A 25,609-nucleotide genomic window follows, 5' to 3' on the forward strand; every position below is an offset into this window, starting at 1 on the left:
TAGATTACTTTGGGAGTAAGAAAAAGATAAAATATTACAGCTCCAATGAAAATGAGTTAAACAAATGGCTAAAACCTACCCCTTTCAGTTACGGGGAGAACATTGCTCTTGGCTTTTTATTTATTTCTGGAAAGAGAACTGCTAGCAAGGATTTGTACATCCACTAAGATTGCAGGGTAAGAATTGGATTTTGCAGGGACGCCTGGGTCGTTAAGTATCTGCCTTCTGCTCAGGTCATGATCCTAGGGTGCTGGGATTGAGCCCCGGGTCGGGCTCTCTGCTCAGTAGGGAGCCCGCTTCTCCCTCCCTCTGCAGCTACCCCTACTTGTGTTTCCTCCCTCTCTCTCCCTCTCTCTCTGTGTCAAATAAATAAATAAAATCTTAAAAAAAAAAAAAAAGAATTGGATTTTGCAGTAAGGGAGAATGGAGATGAGGCAGAGTTCCCACATGTATTTCCCGGGACAGCAGAGTGAGCTTACTGTCAAGATTTTGTGGACAAATTCTGACCCCAATATTTACATCTTACATACTGCCTTTTAAAAAATATATCCAGGCAGGATTAAACTGTCCTTTAGATTATATCTTCTCAGTTTGCTTGGTGATGGAAGTTCTTCTAAAATAGGGTGACATTTTACTTTGAACAGATATTATGTAACTGGGAGCAACTGAAATCCTGGTTGCCGGGAGGAGCGCGAAGTTAGCTGCTGCTGTCCTGTGCCGTGTGGTGTGGACCTGCCTCTTCCGCTTCCTGGCCATGGTGTAGAAAAGGCAGCTTACCTCTTCATTCCTAACTTTTTTTTTTCCATATGAGAAGTCATAGTGCCTGATGCAGATATTTAAAATCCACCGTTCTTAGTTCATTCTTGTGTTCTATACTCTCTCTCTCTCTCTCTCTTTTTTTTAAAGATTTTATTTATTTGAGTGAGTAAGAGGGAACAAGCATGTACACAAGCAGGGGGAGGTGGGGACACGAAGGTAGAGGGAGAAGCAGACTCCCCGATGAACAGGGAACCCAATGCGGGCTCAATCCCAAGACCCTGAGATCATGACTGGAGCCAAAGGTGGATGCTTAACTGACTGAGCCACCCAGGCGCCCCTCTACAGTCTGATTTTTAAATTGGGCAGAGAGTACTATCTTGAGTGCTCTAGTCTAAATCTAGTCCAAAATGTAAAAAAATAAATAAATTAAAAAGATTCAGAGAACTAGAATTTTAGGATCTGTAATATTGTCTGTATGGAGAAACAAATTTTAAAAGTTGTGTTTCCCTCTGCTTTTTTTTTTTTTTTTTTTTTTGGCAGAATGATTTGATAAGGTAGGCGTGCTCTGCAGTTCTGATTCCACTGCTTTATGTTCACCAACTTCAGAGACCTGGCACAGCTGCAGGCCACACCTGGATCTTTGTTACTATCTGCTCTGTCTGGGCAGGGGGCCACAGCAGTGTTTGGGCTCCAGCCATGTTTTTCCCTTTCCTGTGTTGGAAATTCTCACTGGCTGCTTTGGATTAAGTGGGGTGCTGGGGGCGGGGGGAGCTGGTCTGTCACTGGTCATTGTGGGTAGAGTCTCTTAAGCCAGTTTCCACGTAGACACGATTTTCTTCATACACGTTTCTTTGTGGTCTGTGGGAAGGGATTTTTTTGTGCGTTTATTTAGAAGGGCATAAATTTATGAAACCCAGTTTGGATACTTGTCACTAATAAATTAGGTTAATCTGGGATTGTGGTTGACAGTGAAAGATCGGAAGGTTTGATTATGTGCATCAGAGGTAAAGGATATTTCACTTGCCGTTATAATGAAACTAAACATACTGAGAGGAGAGAGGGAGACAACTCCCGTGTAGTCCCAGGTATGCTGCTGTGGGGCGTGCGGGCCTTGTATCTGACCCCACACACACGGAGGTTCTGGTCCTCCCTCCTAGAGCACCAGAATTTTATTGCCCCACGTTCCTAGGATAGGAAACTCCCTCTGAAGCTTTAATCACGAGCAATGTGTACCTTTAGCTCATTTTGGTAAAGGTGATGCCGCTGATGCATTGTGATTAACTTTAGCAGCAGAGAGTAAGAAGGTGTTCGCCAAGATGAATAGCTTCACTCTTTCTCTTCTTGAGCAATAACTCCTCACTCTAAGCAAAGAGTATTGTGAAATAATTTTAAGTCTAAAAGAAAAAAAAAATTGCATCTGGTTTACATAAATACTGAAACCGTTTCCCAGCTTCTGCTTCCCGCAGGATGCAGTCCTGCTTCGGTTCATGTGCTTGAGGAAAGACCAAGAGAGGGATGAACCTTGCTGGCCTCTGAGCTGGTTAGATTTGAAGGCATCCTCGTGTTCCAAGGTTGACAGCATCTCTCCTGAAATGACTAGACAGTAGTGCATGGGCTGACTCCGTACAAGAAGGGCAAGTCTCAAGCTATTTCGTACCAGAGACATTCCGTCCAAATAGGCAGCATCAGTGAGGAGAGATCCGACATGTCAGAAAGCTTGTATCTGCAAAAATGCGGAAGCGTTTTTGAGAGTACGTTTTCCAGAGTATACTGGTGAGCTATATACTGGGGAGCAAGGCTGACTGACATACATTTTTGGACTTTTGGAGGAAAATCAGCTCATCTTAGAGAATTAATATGAGCATAATCATTGTGAAGCTTTGGGATAAAAGCCAATGCTGGACCATCCAAAGGGAGAAGTCGTACACATCTCTCTTTTTTCTTGGTAGAGAAATTGAGAGGTTGAAGTTACTCGTTTAAGTGTATGAATTTGTGACAACATGTAGGAAATCAAACAGTGGGTGGACAGTTCTGGTGATTCTTCAAACGTTTGTAATCTCAGCCTATTAAATTGCCAGTTGATCCTGAATATGCTTCTTCTGACAGAAGGGCAGCGAACTGCTGTAATTAATCTGTTTGATTTTTGCATCTTCTTGGAGATAGACGATGCAGATAATGATTGTGCATGCTATTCACAAATTTTTAATATATACAGAGATAGAAATGGTGCCATTCTGAACAATTTTTAGGAGTTTTGAATTACACATGTAATAGATGGTATGGATGGTGTGAGTTTTCTTTTTCTTTTCTTTCTTTTTTTTTTTTTTTAAGCAAGAAACTAATGTCTACCACAGACATAGCCATCCAAGTAAGTCATCTAGAAGTTGACAGTAGACGAAATGTGAGGTATAAGAGAGGCTTTACAAAATATATAGTTTTTCTGTGGATGTCTTAACAGAACTAGCCTATCAGTTCTCCTTTTTAATATTAACCACCACTTTTGCTGCACTCCTTATAGCAAACAAGGGCTGCTGCCTTTTTACAGCAGTGGTGGAAATGGAGACCTCGATCTGCCTTGCATTAGCTGTATGACCTTGGATATACTTTTTGACTTCTCTGGGTTGAGGGGTCAGATAGGTCATTGTTTCTCAGTATCATTAAAGCCAAGCTCCCTTTGATAAAAATTAAAATACTACAACCTGTCCCCCCGCCACAACCATCTCTCAAGATTCTGTTATACCGCCAGTTGAGAATTATTAGATTGCATTATCTCTCATGTCTTCTCTCATTGCTAACATTTTGTTATTCTGAGCAAATACCGGATTGGAAATCAGATGGACAAAGGTCTTTATCTCATTTTCTGAATAGTTGCAGCTTTTTCCTTCTTAGAGTGTGAAGGGAACCTTTCTGAAATCATCCTCACACATCAGGAACAAACTGCCTTGAGTCCTGCCCTAATGCATGGACATTACCCAGAAGCTGGTAAAAATGCATACATAGTCCTGGCCCCACCCAAAATGACTGAGTAGTGGTTCAGATGTACTACATCAGGGTTTGAGAAATGCAGCAGATCTTTGGTTTTTTACCTGCGAGTGGCAATATTAGTGGGTTCTCAAATCAATGTAATAGGTCACTACCAGCATTTCTTTTTTTTTAGGGAAATAGAGGAGAAAAGATAATATTATGGTCCATTGAATATAGTAAAGGAAAATAACTGTTTCACAAAACTTTTGTTTCAGTTTTATATAGTTTTGCCTGCAAGTGTATACAGGGTTCTAAGCTGAGGGAATAACTTAATTTTTGAGGTGGATTTCGGGGAAAAAGAAATTTAAAATAAAAAGCCACTGTGCTTTGTATCAGAGACAGTGTATCTCAGACACAGTGAGACAATGTATCTCAGATCTCAGATACATCAGAGACAATGTATCTTAGAGACCATCATCTCCTCCCTTCTTTTTACCTTCTTTTTACCCCCACACATTGGGTGTGTGTGGTTACACACATATTTACATAGAGATATGCAGAGAAACATTATAAAGAGCTGTTCTATATTAATTCTCTGCCATATATCAGGGTGTAAACTGCTGGATTTTTTCATGAGAAAGAAATGAATATATTCATTAATTTTTTTTGAGTTGTATTAACTCAGGAAATTTTCCTGTGATGATGTTTTAATTTGGCTGCGTGCAGATCACAACAGTGTTAGATAAGATTTCATTTTTAAAATTCTTATGGAGAGATTTTAAGTAATTATTTAGTTTCCTGAAAGTACAGATAATGCTTTTTTCCCTCTAGGGGTTAGTTTATGAAACCCATGATCCTGCAGGCTCATTCACATAGCCCTTTACATCTTTAAAAGAAAAAAAAGTGAATAAATTCATTTGGGGTTTTGGGGGTAAGCTGACTCGTATAATTTTTCTCCATTTAACGTTTAGTTAGCCACTTGACAGTACTTTCAATAAGTATTGTTTAATGTGCAGAAAAAATATTTTAAAATAGGTAATTTCCACTCTGAGGACTTTGCAATCTCAGCAGTAATTCTTTACTTACAAGAAATACAAATTGTACTGTACATAGACTTTTAAAAACAGCTGGAAGGAAGTTGTCAGCACTGGCATCCTAAGTGCATCAGGGTGAGACAGGAAATCAGAGCATTGCCGAGGTGTGCTGAACTGTCACGATAAAGGCAATGCCACACTTCCCTCAGGAAGTGTTCCTTTTTCAAGTTATTTTGAGTCAAAAGGAAAAGAAAAGTTTGTTCTGGTGTCTTTCACAAGACTCTGTGGTAAGGAAGAAAACTGGTGTAGCTCTGAAAATGCCTCACTTGGGGGCTCAGGAGGAGGAAAAAAACACACTCCGCCCACCTGCGCTCAGGATCCAGAAGAGTAATTAATGTCACACCTGAAGTTGGGGAGGATTTTATGTTTACCGAGTTCTGGTCACTGGTGGTTTGGGGTGTAATTTGCTTATTGTTCTGAATTTCTTTTAAGATGATCTTGGAAGCTATTACCTGGTCCTTTTCTATCTAAGAGATTAGACAGAATGTGAAATGCAGCTTTTTGTACAGATCACATGTTGAAACAAAAAGATGCTGGACTGTTAACCAACATGAAGTCTTGGCAGATCTGTTATTCGAGCGATTTCAGCTATAGTATTTTTACCTTAAGAAGATCCTGGTTTGGGGAACTCTGAATATTATGTGATTCAAACAATTTGTTCCTTTGAGCTTTAGTTGTAATATTAGTATAACTTATGTATTTATAATACTTTCTCATAATCATCTGTGACTAAATAGGGAGTCTGTGCATGGCCTCCGTGGGGTACGGAAACATGACAGCGGTGTGATGATCGGGTCTTCCGGCTGCACGATGCAAAGTGTGAGTTTCTTGGGGCTCCCCGTTTAGCCTCCTGCTCCATTTCCCTGGCTATTTGGCAGGCAGGTAGGAGGACCCGAGGGCTGGCTGGGTTCTGTTTTGATACGTCTTAGCTGGAGAAACATGGTCCAGCCTTAGAATTTGAAGGCTGGAAGGGAATGGAGAAATCATGTCGTCTGACCTGCTTGTTTCCCAGTTGAGGAACTGAGCTGCCCGCCGATGATGTTCCAGTTACTGGCCAAGGCAGGATTTGCATCCAGATACTCAGATTACTCCATCCCCTAAATTTTCTTTTCTATATACTTTTTTATAGAGAAGAGAGGGAAGAATTCCCCTCATTTTACTTCCCCACAGATTATCCTTTATCATTCACCATCTTTAAATTTTATTTTCTACCAGGGAGACCTCTGTATAATAATCTGTACCATCATATTCCTATTCTCCCCTTGATTTCTACGTTATCTCCTCCTTTTCTAGTCCCGTCCACCCATCCCTCCCCTTCCCCGAACATCAGCTTGTCCTAAGTGAAGACCATTGGTCTTTCCACTGACTTTCACCATTGGTCTTTCCACTGACTTTCATGAGCAGTGATTCTTCCTGTGTGTGTCTTTGTTGACTCTTGTCCCGTCTCCCCACATACCCACCACTTTTAAGACTGCCATTTATCTAACGCTTAAGGACTCTCCATCAATATTCAGTTCACTCAGCCATATATACTCCTCTGTGAACCTATCTCATCCTTTCTGTCCAAGGCCCTTTCATCCGTGATCTTCCCTTTTTTGAACTCTTCCTTTTTTGGAAATTGTGCCATACCACACCATTATATGTGATGCGGGATATAAGGCCTGAAGGTCACTGTTAGAGGCCTTTCCTTCCTCGACACACAAAAAGATGCTCAATATCACCAGTCATCAGAGCAGTACCAAAACCACAAGACCGCACCTTGCATCAGTGAGAATGACTAGTATCAAAAAGATAAGAAACAACAAGTGTTGGTGAGGATGTGGAGAAAAGGGAACCCTCGTGCACAGTTGGTGGGGATATAACTTGCTACAACCACTGGGGACAACGGTATGGAGGCTTCTCAAAATACTAGAAATAGAACTACCATAGGATCCAGTAATTTTACTTCTGGATATTTACCTGAAGAAAACAAAACCGCTAATTTGACAAGATAGATGTGCGTCTGTGTTTATTGTTCCAATTTTTACAGTAGCCAAGATATGGTAGTGATCTAAGTGTCCATCAATAAATAAATGGAAGAAGATGTGATATACACACACAATGGAATATTAGTCAGCCATAAAAGAGAACAAAACTTTGGCATTTGTAACAGTATCGATGGGTATTATGCTAAGTGAAATGAGTCAGACAGAGAGACAAATACCATATGATTTCAGTTATATGTGGAATCTAAAAAACAAAACAGATGAATAGACAGACAAAAAAACAGAAGGAAGGAGGCTTATAAATACAGAACAAAATGGTATTTGTCAGAGCAGAGGCAGGTGGGGGATGTGTGACATAGGTGACGGGGATTTAAGAAGTACAGACTTTCCATTATAAAATAAATAGATCATGGTGATGACAAATACAGCATAGGGAATATAGCCAATAATACTGTAATAACTCCACTTGTCATTGTGAGCATTGCATAGTGTGTAGAATTGTCAAATCACTGTGTTGTATATCTGAAACTGATATAACATTGTATGTTAACTATACTTCAATAATAAAATTAAAAAATACATATTATCAAAAATAATGTTTTCCCTTCCTAATAAGGAATATTCTTTCTGATGTAAGAAAGTTTTGAGCCTATTGTCTTAAGCTCTTCCCTTACTTTTTTGGCCCTACAGTTTTCAGTGAATAAATTATACCTAATGTCTCCAGTCTGTCTTTATGTCATTTTCTTCTCTCCATTTTCTTAAGCTTTTATTTACTTATTTGAGAGAGAGGGAGAGAGAGCATGAGCAGAGGAATAGAGAGGAGATTCCCCACTGAGCATGGAGCCCCATGGGGAGCTCCATCCCAGGACCCCAGGATCATGGCCAGAGCCAAGGCAGACTCTTAACTGATTGAGCCACCCAGGCGCCCCTCTTCATGTCATTTTTTTAAAAAACTATTTTTTAGAGCAGTTTTAGATTTACAATGAAATTGAGAGGGAGGTGCATAGCTTTCCCACATACCCACTACCCTCACCCCCACATGTCCAGCCTCTCCTGTTATCAGCATCACTCACCAGAATGGCACATCCCCCCACCCTAAGGCTGATTGTACATAGACACATCAAAAAGACCTGGAGCATTCGAAGTTCACCTTATGGTTCATTCTTGGTGTTGTACATACTCTGCGCTTAGACAAGTCTATAATGATATGTATCCACCTCTGCCTCTGTTTATCCCTTCTTCCTCCCCCTAGCCCGTGGCTACCAACCACTGGTCTTTTTACGGTCTCCATAGTTTTGCCTTTTCCAGAATCTCATGTAAGTGGGAACCACATAACATACAGCCTTTCAGATTGGCTTCTTTCACTTAGTAATATGTATTTAAGGTTCCTCCATGTCTTTCATGGATTGGTAACTCACGTCTCTCTAGCCCTGGATGATATTCCATTGCCTGAATGTATCATAGGTTATTGATTCTTTCAAAGGCATCTTTGTTGCTTCCAAGTTTTGACAGTTATGAATAAGGCTGCTATATTTGTCTGGTACAGGTTTTTGTGTGGGCCTAAGTTTTCAACTCCTTTAGGTAAATAGGAAAGAACACAATTGCTAGATGGTATAATGAGAGTATGTTCTGTCTTGTAAGAAACTGCCAGTCTGTCTCCAAAGTGGCTCTACGATTTTGCACTCCTGCCAGCAGTGTGCGAGGATTCCTGTTGCTCCATGTGCTTTCCAGCATTTGCTATTGTCAGTGTTCCAGATTTTTGCCATCCTAATAGGTGTACAATTGTATCTTTATAGTGTTTTAATTTGCAGTTCCCTGTTGACCTATGATGTGGAGCGTCTTTTCATATGCTTATTTCCCATTTCCTTGGTAAGGTTTCTGTTAAGGTTTTCAGCCCATTTTTAAATTGGGTTGTTTTCTTATTGTTGAATTTTAAGAGTTTTTTGTATATTTTAGATAACGGTCCTTTATCAGATCTGTCTTTTGCAAACATTTTCTCCCATTCTGTGGCTTGTCTTCAGTCCATTTTCTTGGATTTTTCTTCTGCAGCACAGAAGTTTTTGATTTTAATAAAGTCTACCCTAGCACTTACTTACAGAGTAGGTCTTTGGTGTTGTACCTGGAAAGTAATCACTGTACTTGAGGTCATCTGAGTTTTTTTCCTGTGTTATTTTCTGGGAGTTTTACAGGTGTGCATTTTAAATTTAGGTCTGTGATTCTCTTTGAATTAATTTTGGGGGAGGGTATAAGATCTGTGTCTAGATTCACATTTTTACAAGCCGATGTCCAGTTGTTCCAGCACCGTTTGTTGAAGAAACTGGCCTTGCCCCATTGTATTACTTTTGTTCCCTTGTCAAAGAGGAGTTGACTGTATTTATTGGGTTTTCCTGTTGGTTTTTACCTTTCTCCCCCTTCATAGATACTGTTAAAAACACTAGAAGGAACAAATAGCACAAGAATTCTGGTGTGTGGCCCAGAGTTCTCAGCAGACAACTTGGGGCATCTGTGGGATTCTTGGCGGAAACTTTGGAGAGAACCAAACAGTGAAGCTGATTCCCATGCTGGAGCATAAACCAGGTTTTTAAAAGAGATTTGGATGACAAGGCATCTAATTCTTTTATGGGGTCTTGAAAGAGAATTTGACCTCAGAAATCTCATACTGTGTCTAAGGTATGTTTTCTACTGTGGATTTTCAACACCTGCAAACACTCCGTCCACCCCAACAAGCTTTCCTAAGCTGTTTTCATTTCTAAGGACTTTTTCTTGTTTATTTTCACTTCTGCAACATGGTCTCTGTCCATTCATTCAGTCATGTTGTGTACAACAGATACTTATCTTATTCAGTGTGAGTTTTAAATTTCTTTTATCTAATGCCTAAGAAAATGATGCTTTATTCATGGACTTAGGTAAAGAGGTTTCTATGTAGAGAATAGAACTTTACATGCAAGGATCAGCTTGATAAGTATCTTGAAGAATCCTAATTGTAGGTATATTGGAAATTTTTATTCTTAAGTTTTATTTGAATAGCTAACATAACAACGTGGCCCTCTCCTTTGATAAACAGAACTCAAGAAAAAATATTGAATAATCTGTTGCTCAGTTCCATAATCTTATTTTCAAAGAAGGGATAGTGGCTCTATGAAAACCGGTTCCACAAACTAATGAGCCATGTCATTTTAAGCTCTGATATCCTAGCATCCAATGGAACTGACTGATATTTGCCCTTTGGGCCTCTCTCCCACATGATGTATAAGTAAGTGTCTGCATGTGTGAAGGGGGGGGCACTGTTGTTCCTCATTAATATATGTGATCTCTCCCATCCTGGCCTACCCGGAAGAGCATCTGCTTCCTGGCCAGTTTCTCATCGCTCACTAATTCACCTCCCACTTCTCAGCTGTGCGTACTTTCCCAGTTGCCTGTGCCAGGAACTTTTATCTTTCATAGCTGCTGTTCCTGACCCTCTTTGAGCCATTCAGATGTTTAAAAGAAAACAAAGAAAATATCCTAACTCCAGTGAAACTGGCCCATTTGGATGCTCCCCCTCTCTGTTCGATAATTCCCTTAAATTGTTAAAGTCCTTTTACATCTTGAAAGCGTTAGAGAGAGGAACCAGTGTGTGGAATAAGTGTAGTATGTAGTATCTTTACGTAGTACTCAGTTCATGTTAGGTTTGATAATGTAATATTTTCTGGTGAAAGATGACAAATAGAGTGGTTATTTTCTGAACAAATAGAGTGGTTATTTTGCTTCTGGGTTAAGGAGATAGTTGATGTGTTAAACCTCTCTGTTCTTTGGGGCAGGGGTGGTATGGTGTGGGTGTGTGGGTGTGTGTGTACGTGTGTACACACGTACATACACACGCCTGACATAGGGCAAGATGGAGATGGAGATTATGGATTTTGGATCATAACCTTCTTAAACTGTAAGGTTGATAGCCTTAAAGAAGACTTGAGGGTGATTACAAGGCAGATTCTAGGTTTGCCTTCAAAATGTTTGGAATTCCCAGGGACGTTGGTGACTAATGGGGAAAGGAGGAGAGCTGCAGCTCTAAGACTGGTTGGAGCCCAGTTCTTGTAGCCTATTAGTAGGAGGGAGGAAATGAGACCATAGAATTTATAACATCAGATTTCATTTTTATTCTTTGTCTTTGCTGAAAAGAAATCTACAACAATGCATGATTACTAATATATTTTAGTTCACCAGTGCTTAGTTTTGCCTTTTTTATGAACAGCCTCAAGACTTGTATTTATGTACAAGAGTCTACTTAGTGTGGTGTCGGAGTGGGAGTGACGTGACGGAGAGGGGAATAGGTCTGCTGTGTGTGTAGTTGCCGCGTGCCTGTTGTTGATCATCCTGTCTGAGTGTAGGAGGCCAGTGGGCCTTCCTGGGGGGATTGAGGCCTCAGGGCCGTCCACACAGGAAGTTCTCCCTGATTGCTGACAAGCACACTTCCTGCTGGTGCCCACACCCACTCATGCAGGGGGTGCAGAGAGGGTCTGCAAGTATGGCCATTCCATTCATTCGCCACCAGCCTTGTTTTTCTATCAATTTCTATCACTTGTGTGCACATTAAGCCCAGGTACTGTTAATGTGAAAGCAATTAGCTTGTTTGCCCTGCCTGTGGATAGAGAGCTTGATGGGTAGCTTGCTTACCTGGTCTGAAGTGGTGAAATTAGGCCAGAGAAGGCTGAGGTGGACTGTTAGGCTCTTGTGGGATGGGTCAGCACTCACGTGGGGTCAGCCAACCACCAAGGTCCTTAATTAGGTTGAATTGGTGTAAATGAGCTACATACTTCATCCAAGGGGACAAGGGATGGGAAAGGGGATAGGGGTCCTTTTCAAACTCCAGGGAAGCTTTAGGCATTTTGAGAGGGGAGATACAAAAAGACAACAAGTGATGAAAATGGAGTTTGGTGAAATATTTTCTGCTGGTAAGCTTTTTTTTTTTTTTTTTAATTTTTTTAAAGTTTACCCTTTGTGCTCTTGAGTACATAGCTACCAAGTGTTACTGTTTTGAATTGGTCAGTGCTGTGAAGTTGGAGTTAAAGCCTTGTCAGTGTTTACATTTCAGTTGCATTTTAATCTGGGAATAAGAGTTTAAGTCTGCACTGGTTAAATCTAGCTGTTCTTAAATGCTGATTGACTCTGGGGCACCTGGATGGCTCAGTGGGTTAAAGCCTCTGCCTTCGGCTCAGGTCATGGTCTCAGGATCCTGGGATCCAGCTCCGCATCAGGCTCTCTACTCAGCAGGGAGCCTGCTTCCTCATCTCTGCCTGCTTGTGATCTCTGTCTGTCAAATAAATAAATAGGATCTTAAAAAAAAAAAAAAGTTTAAAATGCTGACTCTGGTGTTCAGCTGTAATATGCTGTTGCTTTCAAAATTTTTTTGCCTCAAAATTCTTTTTTTAGTAAAAATATAAGGTAGAATTTCAAACTAACCCTTTAAAAGCTGACTTTGTTAAACAAACACACACACACAAGCTGACTGTGTGCTCTTTAAATTAACTTAAGGGCACCTTTGTCTTTCTAAAAAAAAAAAATATATATATATATATGCACACACACACATATATGTGTATATATATATAGTTACCAATGGTATTAAGTGTCCCATTTCAGAGAAATCGAATTTAATACTAAGATTGTGGGAAGGATGAGCACAGCTAAATGAAATAATACAAATAACACATTTAGGACATGGACAGTTCAGGCATACGATGTGGAGTGCTGACTGAGGGCTCTGTCTTTGGTGTCCAACAGACCTGGGTTTGATTCCAGCTCTAGCCTCTTGAATGTGTGACCGTGGCATATTACTGAGCCTCTGTTGAGATTCAGTTTCTTCCTCTGCAGAATGGGAAAACAATGATCTATCTACCTTATTGGATTAGGAAGGATAACGCACATAACACACTTAGCCCGGTGGCATATAGTAAACATGGAGTATATGGCAGTAATAATACTCAAATCATTGTGATTATCATTCATCCATTCCGAACATGTAGAAATAAGCAGCTTAATTATGTTTGAATTTTCTTCTTTGAACACGTGTTCATTCTTTTATTAGGAATTAAATTGTTTATTTCAATGAGTTTTACAAACCTAGTCTTTGATCTAAAATTTTCTACAGCAGAAAATAGTCAACCTAGAGTAAGCTGTCTTTAGCGAGTTCTGAGAAATAGTTGATGCTTGGATAACATTTTAATTTGAACTTATTCTGTATAGAATTCAGCAGAGGCCAGTCTTCCTCCTCAGGGCACATTCAGCGCCCCCTCCCCATTTCCCACCTGGGATTAGAACGTTGGGAGACTTTTTTCCACCATAGGGCAGAATAGAGGGGAAGCAGGGAAAGGCTGTATATGCCCCACACCTACTTCCCAGAGTGAGAAAATATTACTGTAATAAATATAGAGGCCTGTCAAAGATATATTAAATCAGCTATGTAAATTCTGCAATGTAAATCATGGTTCTGCTTTTGCCAAAAATAAATACATAAATAAAAACCTACTCCTTTCATGTCCAAATAATCTCTCAATAAATCATACCCCCAAATGTTTCTTTTAATCCTACAAGTCCACACCTGGCATCCACTTTTTACCCCAGAGAAGAGGTTAGAGAGCTGGGAAAACTTGGAATGCAGTCTTTAAACCATCTGATGGTTCATTTGCTTCACATTGTTGGTCTAATGCTACTTAGAGGAGGGAATGGAGGGGGTCCCTGGCTTCTTTCAGGCTTCTCCAGGGCTTATCCCTGGAGGTGACCCTGTTCCATCCCCCAACAGCTGCACTGAACATATGGGGTCCTACTTTGAGGAACTGTGGTTTGTAGCAAAGACTGGTTCTCTGACATTAATCAAAGATTTATTTAAGAAAAAATTCAGCCTTGCCTAGATATAAGTTCTTTGTGTAAATCAAAGGCTTGGGATGGGGGGACAGATATGTGTGTTACTTTCCAGCACCTCTGTTCTAAGCTGAAGTGACAAATGGGATGCCTGGCTTAATTGCAAGGAGCAGCTAGCACAGTTGGTATTCAGTGATTCTGGAGAAGGAACACAGGCCTTTGTGTGGTATGGCTGGGGGATCTGAGGGGCTACCTGTGGCGGAGGAAGGAACAATGCTTACTCTTCCTTTTCCCTCTAGAAAGCAGAATCTTTATCCCCTAGAGAAAAACTGGCAATGAGACCAAAGGATATGAGTTCAACAGCTTATTAAGGGCATAACTCAAATAGATTTGATAGGATATGATCTCGGCTAAGTTTTTTCTTGGATTAAGCAATATGGTTATTCCCAGTTCAGTTCAGTCTTCATTTATACATTGATTATTGTTAACCCTTCTTGCTACTCTCCTTCTAAGAGAGAATCACTTGAGATAAAGTGATGTTTGGACTCAGTAAGCTTACCAAGGACTGTGGGCGGTGAGAAGAAAAAAATACGTAGTAGGGGCACCCCTGTGGCTCAGTCGGTTGAGCGTTCCGCTCTTGGGTCTCAGCTTAGGTCTTGATCTCAGGGTTATGAGTTCAAGCCGCACCCTGGGCCCTTCAGAGGATCTGTATTTCTATTCTGTGGTAGAGATTATATGGCCTGTGATCGGTGCTACATTAAATAAAAAATACGTAGTACAGAAAAGAAGTAATGGTCACGCGTGTAGATTATTGAGGATCCCAGTATAGTGGGGGATCCTGTGGAGCTGGGATGGTCATGGCAGAACCTGGGCGCAGAGTCAGGTCTCCACAGTGAGTCGCTGAGCTTGCTGGTGAGGTGGGCAGGGTTACATTTATTGTAAAGGGTCTTCTGCTTTTTGAACTTTCCAAAGTAGAATTGAACTGTGCTTAAATGTGTCTAAGAGTTTTGTTTGTGGTTGTTAAACTCAAGCTGTTAGGCTTGCAAAAAAATTTTTTAATGTTAAGGGAAAAATTTTATATTCTCATATTTTCAAACTGTTACTTAATATAAGTGAAGTCCTTGGGTTAGTGTATGTATTATTTAAATGCGAGGTGAAAAAGATTTCTCTCCCGGTATGAAACTGCTGAGCGTTTGCTTTGATAGCAGTTGAGGGTGTGCTCACTTCCATCTCAGAACGAACCATTTAACTTCCTCAAAAGTCATGTGTGTGGCGAAGGGCACGGACTGTGGTTTCTTTCGATCGGTTAACAGGGAATTATCTGGTGTGAGTACAGTTTCAGACATTCTTCCTAGGTGGCTGCCGACGGTGAAACCACATGGAGCCCTAGGTTCAAGCTTTAGAAAAGTTACGTTCCTTGCTGCAAGGCCCGGGAAGCTCTCCAACTCCCACACCATTCTCACAGGGGTTAAATTTCACAAGGTTGGCCAGCGCAAAAGGCAGCATGCCTGGGAATCTTATCCAGATGTCTCAATGGAGCCATGGGCCACACTTAGAACGAGGTGAAGTCTGCCTTATTTGAGCATTGTGATGGAACTCCAACTTCGTTACACTCGAAGAATAATCTTCTTTCCTTCCCCAAGAGTCTCAATAAAATTATCAGCAACTTTCAATCAAATGTTATTCAGAATTTGAAAACCTTTTCAGAAGTCTAGTGATTTCTAAATGACTGTATCGTAAAATGATATTATCACCTAACTTCATGCAAGTTAATTTTGAGTCTCAGTAGATACGTTCCTTAAAAGGTGTGAGTACGTTAATCTCACATAAATTAGCCCGATTTAAGGTTGCACGGAGAGAATACTTTACTGAATAAAATCCCATTATTAATTGCATGTTGAAGGAGAGGGCTTTTTCTGTAGAATGAGCAAGTCTTTTTTTTTTTTTTAAAGATTTTATTTATTTGACAGAGTGACAACGAGAGAGGGAATACAAGCAGGTCGAGTGGGAGGGGGGAAGCAGGCTTCCCGCCGAGCCGGGAGGCCCACATCGGGCTCCATCCAGGGACTCTGGGATCATGGCCTGAGCTGAAGAAAGTCACTCAACCGACTGAGCCACCCAGGCGCCCTTTAAGGTGTAAATGAAAATGTGTCTATGAAAGTCGCTGAGGGGGATCTGTGTTTCTGTTCTGTGGTAGAGGTCATAGGGCCTGTGAATGGCGCCACGCTTCTTGCAGCTGGTGTTCTAATGCTCCCCGTCTTTGTCTCTCAGCAGTCTCTGGTCCCAGCCCACCCCATGGCCCCTCCCAGCCCCAGCACCACCAGCAGTAATAACAACAGCAGCAGCAGTAGCAACTCAGGATGGGACCAGCTGAGCAAAACGAACCTCTATATCCGAGGGCTGCCTCCCAACACCACAGACCAGGACCTGGTGAAGCTGTGTCAGCCGTAAGTAGCTACTCTCCTTAGTTGTTTTCAGCCAATAGATAGTTCTTTTATCCTTTATCGTAGTCTAAAGGGTTATCAGTTGCCGTACTACAGGCAGTTAGTGCACGTGTGAACTCTCATTGCCAACAGGATGAGAATGACGGTTCCACGTTTTCAGTCCTCGGACCCAGCATTAGTTAGCATCAACAGAATGCTTGTATGACAAAATAAATATGGGAACATCTTGGCAGAATTTGACTGTATTGGCATAGAAGAGGTAAAACGAGAATTTTTGCAGAACTTAATGGCTGGATCCTTTTTAGGGCTACTCATTTTTTTTCTGCGGTCGTGCCTCTGGGGGCCAGTCTGTCCCATAATAAGAGAAACTTTGGCTGTTACCATTTGTCTGAAAGGTAGTTACCATCCGACTGTATCTCAGACGTGTGTAAGCCTCTTAATGTTAGCCGGGAAGTAATATTGTGTCTTCACTAGCGCCTACAGCTTTGTGGTCTGGTTTGTTAACCCCCACTCTTGGGGAATTCTAATTTCCAAAATTACTCTTTCTTTTCTCATCACCACCCTCTCTTGAGTCTTGTGAAGAAGTGTGTGCATGTGCGTAAGGTTCCAAAGTAAATATGCATTATATGCTAATGTTGAAAAACGGCATATAAATATGTTACTTGGCAAATGACATTAACTCACCAAGTAAGAAAGCACTAATGTAAATCAAGGCGCCAGAAGCACTAACTGTACACGGCACGGACCATTGTGTAAAGATTAATCACTCTGAGCCCTAAAGGCTTCCACATCTAACAACAGCTTTTATGCATCCAAAGACAATAATGGCCCCTACAAAAAAAAAAAAAAAAGTTTTACATAACCGTGGGAGAAGATGTCCACTCAAGAATGTTTCCTAGTCCCTCAAAAATATTCCCCTTTGCCAACATCTGATGAATGGCATCTTCTTTCTGTTGTCCTGGGTAAAAATACAGATTTGTTACTTATATTTTAGGAAAAAGAATGTTTGAGAACTTGGGCAGTATTTCCAAATTGGAACTGAAAGGAACATCTGGCCTTCCATAAGGAGGTGGTGGTGGTTTTCCTTTGTTTTGTTTGTAGAGGGAAGGGTGGGGTGGTGGGTGGTGTTCTTTAGGGTCCGGAGAGTTCTTCTAAGGCCGCTGCTCTTAGCACTCTCCCTGTGCCTTTCCTGGGTTCCCCTTTTGATCAGCATTCTCAGACATTTTTTTTTTAAGATTTTGTAATTTATTTATTTGACAGATGGAAATCACAAGTAGGCAGATTAGCAGGCAGAGAGAGAGGAGGAAGCAGGCTCCCCGCTGAGCAGAGAGACTGATGCGGGGCTCAATCCCAGGACTCTGGGATCATGACCTGAGCCGAAGGGAGAGCCACTGAGCCACCCAGGCGCCCCAGCCTTCTCAGACTTTGACCAAAGCCCTTTGCCGTCAGGCAGTCGGGTGCTAGGGACTACAGCCGAAAGCAAGTCTAGCCCTCGGGGTTTGTCACGCATGGCCAGAGGCAGAGGGAACTGGGCCAGCCGTGCCCTGCCTGCTCTCTTGCAGCTGTTCAAGACCACAAATAGGCCTTCTGCTATCTTGTCTGCTGCTGGTCTTGACTGGCGTCTTCTTATGCCTTTGCAACATAATTACAGGTAGATAGAGCGCCATAAAGTCTAAGGAGCTAAAAATAAAACCGTAGGACACACAAGAGTGAAACTAACCCTCAAGTTCTTGAGGTATAAGAGAAAGGAGAGAGGATTTCAAAAGACAAAGAGTCCCTCAGCTGGTTTTGAAGCATGTAGGTGAGTTTTAACATCAAGGAGAACAGAGTTCAGTAACCATAAAATAATAAGAGTAATGCCATGTTCCAGGTAAAGTAAATGTGAACTTGAAAAGTGAAACCGATAACTTTTATTATTGAGTAAAATCATATTCCAAAGGAAATCAAAGAGCATTTCATCACTTTTCCTAGAAAATTTACCCCTTTTTTGGTTCTCGGTCTCTTGAACGAATGTGGATTATCTTAATATGTTTCAGTCTGTTTGCTGTTATCAATAGCAGCGATAAACATTTGGCATCATCACTTTCCTAGTGTCGGCAAAACCCCAGGTTTGATACTCAGTTCCAAAGGTGTTGTTCCTGATCTGCGTTATGTAGAGGGGGGACCACAGCCATATCTGTTGAAAGCTTCATTCCATTTATCACAGAGCCTCTAATAAGTACCAATTTTGATTTGCTGGAATTTTGTGTCTTAGAATATAGAGAGAGGGAGAGAAAAAAGGGCATTCCTGTTCTGGGCTTAATTGTTTCCAATAAAGACTACTAGTTGGTGATATGTACGTGACTCATCCTATGGGAAAAGTGACTCATCCTACAGCCTAAAAAACCCAGTGGACATAATTAGAGATTTTTTAGAAAAGTCTGTATCAAAACTTCTCAGAAAAGATAGGTGTAAATTCAGAAATCTAAAAAAGAAAAAAAATGTTTTCGAATTACAAATTTAGCGCTGTAATTTCAAATCGACCCAGTGGGATGAATGGCAGGAGGAGCAACAATGGAAACAGATAACTTGGCCACCCACCCCCCTGGGGGGGTCTTAGTTATTTCAGAGGCTTGTCCAAAAGAAAGATGGGAAAAGATTCCTGAGAATGTTTGTAGTAGTGACCTAGTTCCATACAAACAGTGCATGAGTCTAAGGCAAGAATGATAAAAGGGTTGTGAAAACTGGAGAGGAAAGCAGAAAATATTTTTAAAAAGCTATGTTTGGAGTTGAATATTCACATGCTGTGTTAGAAGAAATGGTGGTGAGTGAGAAAGCATCCTCACCCCAAGTCAGATGGAGACTCCTGACCATGGAAGTACAGATCACCGTGGTTAAGGTCACAGGACAAGGCTCCGGCTGGAGGGACCAGTTGCGTTCCTGGGTACCCACAGAGGCTAGGCTGGTCAAGAACCAGGTGGAGATGGGATAGTGGCTGCAGTGGTAAGCTGATAGGGGTTGAAAGTAGATGCATTCTCTAGGAGGATTTAATGAGAAAAGTGGACCAGCTCTGGGAAACTTCTGAACTGTGGTGGATGAGTGTAGGTAATGAGGTTGGAGCCTCATGACTGTTGGAGGCTGCTGCAACTTGGCTTCTGTTTCTGAGGAGTTTCCTGCTCAGAAAGTCCATCAGCACAGCTACCAGCAAGTTTAAGGAATGGAATGATCTGGGTAACAGGAAGTATTGATCTGTTACCCCAGGACCTCAGACAGTCTGAATTCTCTCCCTTCTCTAATATCCAGCCAAACAGATGACTTTGCTTGACTTTGGTACCATTTTATTTCTCTCTTTCAAACTTCTCAGGTGAATTTGCTGGACAGATGAGCCGAGCGCTCTTGTTGTTGCCACTTCCTTTGTCACCTTAACCCTTGGCATTTTGCCTTCAGGTTCTCACCTGAAACTGCGCTGGCATCTTCCATCCATCTTACCTTATTTGGTCCTTAACGTTGTTGATAATGTTTCTGATGTGTTATGCGGAAGTGGGACGTACAGCAGTCTTTTCTCTGGCTCTTTCCTACTCTTACCCATTCTCCTCAACTCTTTGCTCTTTGGATTCCAGTTCTGGGCTCCTTCTTCTATAGCCTCATTTTCCTGTAAGACTCTTCTCTACTGTCCCCATTTTCTAGACATTTCCCAGTCTCCTTTTATCACCTCAAATTCAACACTGCCGTCTTCCTCTCCAGACGATGGTGTTTCTAAATTTAACTCTCACCTCACCTTAAAGCTTTGGAGCAGTGGTTGAGTATTTCCTGTCACCCCCTTAGTCCCCAGGTCCTGCAGATTCTGTGGCCTTTCTTCTTCTTCTCACTGCCAGAAAAATTGAATGTTTTCTCCCTTCATCCCCACATTGTGACAAGTGAGAACAATTTGCTCCCGCAGCTGCCTCACCCAGGCGCCTCCCCATTCCCCTCTTGATTCTTCAAGGCCAGTGCAAAGGCCAAACTCATCCTGCGTCCTCCATGCTTGGACCACACTAAATTCTCCTAGTTTCCTTTTCTGTGTCACTGCCTCACAATCAGCATCTTATTTTCATACAGTTCTGCTCTCCAGGTGCTTGTTCCACTGTCCCGCAGTGTGTCTCTGATGGTATATAATGCTAGCTGTGCATCATCTTTTTTGTTTTAAGGCTATTTCTTTAAGTGAACTTTGCAGCCAGTGTGGGACTTGAACTCATGACGCTGAGATCCAGAGTCCCATGCTTTACCGACTGAGCCAGCCAGGCACCCCCATGTTTCGTTTTCATAGATTTCTTACCTACTTTATGAGATCACGATGGTCAGCATGGTAAATGTTTGGCACCCTAGACTTACCAACCACAGTGGTAGGTAAGGCTCCTTGCTTCCTAATTCTTAGGAGCCTGTGAAATGGGTCAAAGAAGGTTTAAATCATGAAGTTGTGATTAGGATTAAATCAAGTTATTTGAGGAATGGAGCTGGTCTGCTGCCTAGAACACAGTCGTCATTGAACAAATATTAGTCTCCTTTGTGCCTGTGTCTTTGCTTCTCAAAACCCTAACGACTACGGTAAACTTAAATTATATGTAATCCTACATTTAAAACTATGGGAATGGGGGGACAAGATTCTGATTCTGAAAGCTGGGAAAGCCAGGGAATTGGGTTATGTTAACATAGCTACATAACTGTCCACCGTCTTCTTGAGGCTTTTTTCTTGCACTTGGAAAAGACTGGTTTCAGCTTCATGATTGATTTTTTTTTTTTTTGTCATAATAATGAGTATAGCATGTAAATTTTCCATTGTGTCCAAATTGTCCTTTCTGAAGATTTAAAAGCAATATTTGGATGTAAGGTTTGGTTCATCGTTTTTCCTGGTTTGCAGTAGGAGCAGATATGTGTCTCTGTTGGCTGTGGCAAAGTAGCTTAGAGGTTACTATGGTATTGAAATCTCACGCAAAAGTCTAGATGAATCAGTGTATCAACAACTTATTTTGAAGCAGAGAGAGTCTACTGATATTAAAACAAAAGAAGGTATTTCTGCTCCTCTTACCTTCTATATCCTTTCTCTCATTCCCAAACCAATTTTGGTCAACCATTTTATGTTCTTTCATTCAATAGATACCTAATTCATTTCAAAGTGCAATAAAACATGATTTCAGTGTAAATGTGAAATTAAATCTAGCTTACAGTATTTTAACCTGTTACTAATTAAAAGGAAATGTTTTTTGAATGTCATTCATTTCCCTGGTTGTAATACCCAATACATTTCATTTCCTGTCCTTTGTTTTCTGTTTTCTGCAAGTCTGCCTTATTCTTTTGAATATAATACAACTCTTAAAAAAAGGCAAAACAGAAAAACAATATGGTCAGCAGAGGTAGACTTAAACAATCAAACCTAATGAAGACAGAATAAAGTAAATGTTTTAATCAGTACAGTGTTCTGTGAGAAGTCAGAGGAAGACTTTGTTAACCTTGATGCCAAGGCACTGGGGTTGCTCTCAGTAGGAGAGGGCGTCTCGACTTTGAAGGGCTGGAACAATTTCTCACAGGGTGAAAATAATAGTGTCCTCCAGGCCTCAGAAAGTGCCCACGTGGCAGGACAGTGCCTGGCTGTTTAAGAAAGCACACCGAACCATTCTTGGTAGATAGTTGTTGTTGAGCAGTTATTAGTTAGCAAGGCTTCTGGTGACCAGGGTGAAGAATGTGGTTATGGGGCAAAGTGGGGCTGGAGGTAGAGGTTGGGGGCATAGCATTAGCACCTTGCATAATAAGCTGAAATGTTTGGATTTTTTTCTTCAGTTGCAGAGGAGTTAGCGCTTATAGTGGAAGAGAAGCATAATCCGATGTTTGTTTATTTTTCTTTCTCTCTCAGAATGATAATTCTACCCAAAGTAGGAAGGTTGGGTTGGAGGAGACTCTCATAGGTGAGAGCAGATGGGGCCCTGAGCTAGGACAGGGATAGGAAGTAGGAAGAGGAGAAGGTGCTGAGGCTGCACGAGGGTGTCTTGGAGATAGAACATCGGGACTTGAGCATGATTAAAAATGACTGTAAGGGAAAACTTGAGTTTCATTAACTCAGAGAGAAAGCACCGGAAAAGAAATTAGGGCAACTATCAGGAAAATGGACAATTTGAAATAATTATATTCTTTCTCTGTATATCTTTATTTATCTCTCGAACTCGAAAATTTCTTTTAGAAATCTATTTGCCGAAAGTTGTTTTTCCTCAGGTGCCGGGGTGGATCAGCTGATTAAGTGATTGCCTTTGGCGCTCAGGTCATGATCTGGGAGTCCCAGGATCGAGTCCTGTATCAGGCTCCCCACTCAGTGGGGAGTCTGCTTCTACTCTGACCCTCCCCTCTCTTGTGCTTTCTTATCTTCTCTCTCAAATAAATAATAATAATAATATAAAAAATAAAATCTTAAAAGTTGTTTTTCCTCTACAAATGAAATAAAATGATCATCCCTATAATCCAAAATGATTAGACTCTTTCAGTAAGATGAAAGGTTCTAGTAAGATGAATATTAAAAACGTTTACTCAATTATGAGGTTACCTTCAGTGTTTACTCTGAAAGTAACAGTGAGCCTGCTCGATCCAATATCCTGAAATCCCAGGTAAATAGGAAATCTTCTACAGTTTATGGAAATTATAACATGAGAAGGATAAAAGTTCAAAACAGTGATCCTGTGGTGAAGAAATATCATCCCACCCAAGAGAGAACTGGTTCTCACTTCCATATTGAAGAGAAATTATAGAGCTAGGTGATCCAAGGTCATTCAGGTATTTCCAGATGACTCAGTCCCAGAAGTCTGAACATACCCTGAGATATTGCATTTTTTAAGAAAAAACACACACACACACTCTCTATCTCCCTCTCTCTTCATGAACTCTATACCGTGTATTCAGATAGCTATACAGACATGAAAGACACAAACCAAAGGCTTTATTGCCTACATGAGGCATCATCCCAAAGTCAGGACTATGAGTTTTACTAACCTGACGCTCTTGGTGTAGGGCTAAATTAGAAGCTGATACAAGGAAGTGATCTCTCCTTAAGTTATAATTCACTCTTCAAGTGTTGTTTTCCAGGCAAGTTGTAGTCGTCTCTTACTGATGGTGTTGGTGGTTGATTGTGTTTTATTTTACTCACACACACACCAAATAATGAAAGACCAACAAACCATTTTTTTCTTTGACTATTGACTATCTCAGACCATCGACTATCTCAGATAATTGAGCCGTGGACATGTTGAGCTCTGTTGTATTCCAAACCCATCTGAATTTTTAGGTTTTTTAAAAATTGTATTTTATAAGACTACTGAAAACTCTATCTAGCAAATTTTCATATCTTAGATTCCTTTTAAAGTCAGGGAAAGAGAAAGTTAAGTCGACAAACACAGAGTGCAGAAAGATAGTTGTTCTCTCATTAAGTGTGTCTCTTAAAAAATGGTACTTTTCGGGGCATCTGGGTGGCTCAGTGGGTTAAAGCCTCTGCCTTCTGCTCAGGTCATGATCCCAGGGTCCTGGGATCGAGCCCTGCATTGGGCTCTCTGCTCATTGGGGAGCCTGCTTCCTCCTCTCTCTCTCTGCCTGCCTCTCCACCTACTTGTGATCTCTGCCTGTCAAATAAATAAAATCTTAAAAAAAAAAAATGGTACTTTTCTTTATTGACTGATGTACTTAAAAAAAAAATCAGGGCGCCTCAGTGGCTCAGTGGGTAAAGGCCTCTGCCTTCAGCTCAGGTCATGATCCCAGGGTTCTGGGATCAAGCCCCGCATCAGGATCTCTGCTCAGCAGGGAGCCTGCTTCCTCCTCTCTCTCTCTCTCTGCCTGCTTCTCTGCCTGCTTGTGATCTTTGTCTGTCAAATAAATAAATAAAATCTTAAAAAAAAAAATCTTTCCAAAAAGTGAAATTGAGTTATAATGAGTTTTGTAGAGTTAATCATGGAAAATGTGTGCCACTTTTGTTTTTATTACTATTCTATAGCTTCTTGCCGATGTACAGATATCATTTATCTTATGAATAACAAGATTTCTTTTAATAAGGTTTTAAATGTTTTGTTCTATAAAGCAGCTAATTTTTAGCTTCTTGAGAGTTTTTTCTTGATCTAGAAGATTCTTAAAATACTAATACGAATAGTTTCTGGGACTTGGTTTTTTTCCTGTTATTGCTAGTGTAGTAGGATGTCACATAATAGATAACTCACTGAGGGTTTAGGCAAAGGAACTTGGGCATTTTGGTGAAAAGTGTGTTCTAAGATGTGAAGTTTTCAGACTTTGTCTCTTCCGTTTAAAAAGGCAGCCCATTGGTGAGTGCTGATTCACAGACCTGTACCCCTGGGGATAAAAACACATGTTTCTAAAAAATAAAAAATTAAAAAAAAATAAAAAGGCAGCCCAATCTTCTGGGTAACAAATATTGTATTACTTAATTGTAATTAAGTCTCTCTTAATGGACAACATTCCAGTAAGGTTCTATACTCAAAGAGCAAAACATAATGTATTGGGGACTAAGCCAGAATTCATATTTGTGATTTTTTTCTGAAAACGAGTCAAAACAGATTTGTGATTTTAAGACCAACAGTATATTTAACTTCATCTTTTTCTTACTCATTCATCTCTTGACTGTGCCATAAAGAACCATTTTCTTGTTCATGTTGTTGCATTTCCATTCATGGTAAGAAAGAACTCTGGCCTGTACGGTAGATCTTTGACATGCCAAGACTAAAGACTTTGGAAATCCCAGAATTTCACAAAAGTAATTTTAGCATTAAAAAAAAAAAAAAAGCCACACAAATACCTCCTTTCCAGTCGAGAACCATCTCTTTCTTAGACCTTTCTCAGCTCTTCCTTCACTTTGATCATCTGAACTACCAGTTGGCTTTTATTAAGTGGTGGACAGTTTTCAAAAATTAACACAATACTTCATCCCTCCTTGAGAGTTACTGCTATACAATTAGAACAAAAACCTTCTTGAAATACGAACTGTAGGTGATGGGCTACAGGACTCAGTCTAATATATGCTGCAGCCAAATTAAAACTAATTATAGTTAAGAGATTTCCAGTGTCTTTGTCATAAGGACATGAAACTGCAGATATTAATTGTTGCCAATATTTGATATTTTGGCAGAAAATTTCAGTGATGTCTGCTGTCTGATTCACCCTCGGTGTAAAATTGGCTGGTAAGCACGCATATTTAGAGCTTTAACCCATTCTCCTTATTGTCAGTTGGCATTTTTCTTTAGGATTCCTTTTTGTTATTCTTGTCTGTGATTAGAGCCATTTTCCCCTGTCTCGCCCAAATACCGCACAAGCTTTTGGCACACCAGTGTTCATACTAGCCTTAGCAGGATCTCATTGGAGGCCAGCACCGAAGGTAATGGCCATACCCACAAGAATTTTTAAAAGAGCAACCACTCTTTCTCTCTGTGAGCAGTTGGAATTTACTTGATGTTCATTCCATTTTCCTTAATAGGAACCTTAGATTTCTGTAGCAATAGGCTGGGGCTATTTAACCATTATATGAAAGTGA

General features: G+C 40.8%; 1 protein-coding gene across 10 annotated transcripts in view; it reads left to right on the forward strand.

Annotated features, from left to right (window-relative positions):
• RBMS1 (RNA binding motif single stranded interacting protein 1) overlaps positions 1–25,609 on the forward strand; it is a 209,717-nt gene that overhangs the window by 103,616 nt on the left and 80,492 nt on the right. For 6 of the 10 annotated variants that reach the window (XM_013051988.2, XM_004743929.2, XM_004743933.2 and 3 more), the window contains exon 2: positions 15,911–16,086. In XM_013051988.2, coding sequence (XP_012907442.1) covers positions 15,911–16,086 — 176 coding nt within the window. Of the gene's footprint in view, positions 1–5,550; positions 5,637–15,910; positions 16,087–25,609 lie in introns of those variants that run through there. The other 4 variants (XM_013051989.2, XM_013051992.2, XM_045066949.1 and 1 more) reach the window with 2 other exon arrangements.

Source organism: Mustela putorius, unplaced genomic scaffold, assembly GCF_011764305.1.
Source record: "Mustela putorius furo isolate JIRA1106 unplaced genomic scaffold, ASM1176430v1.1 tig00003869_pilon_pilon_pilon, whole genome shotgun sequence".
Taxonomy (NCBI): domain Eukaryota; kingdom Metazoa; phylum Chordata; class Mammalia; order Carnivora; family Mustelidae; genus Mustela; species Mustela putorius.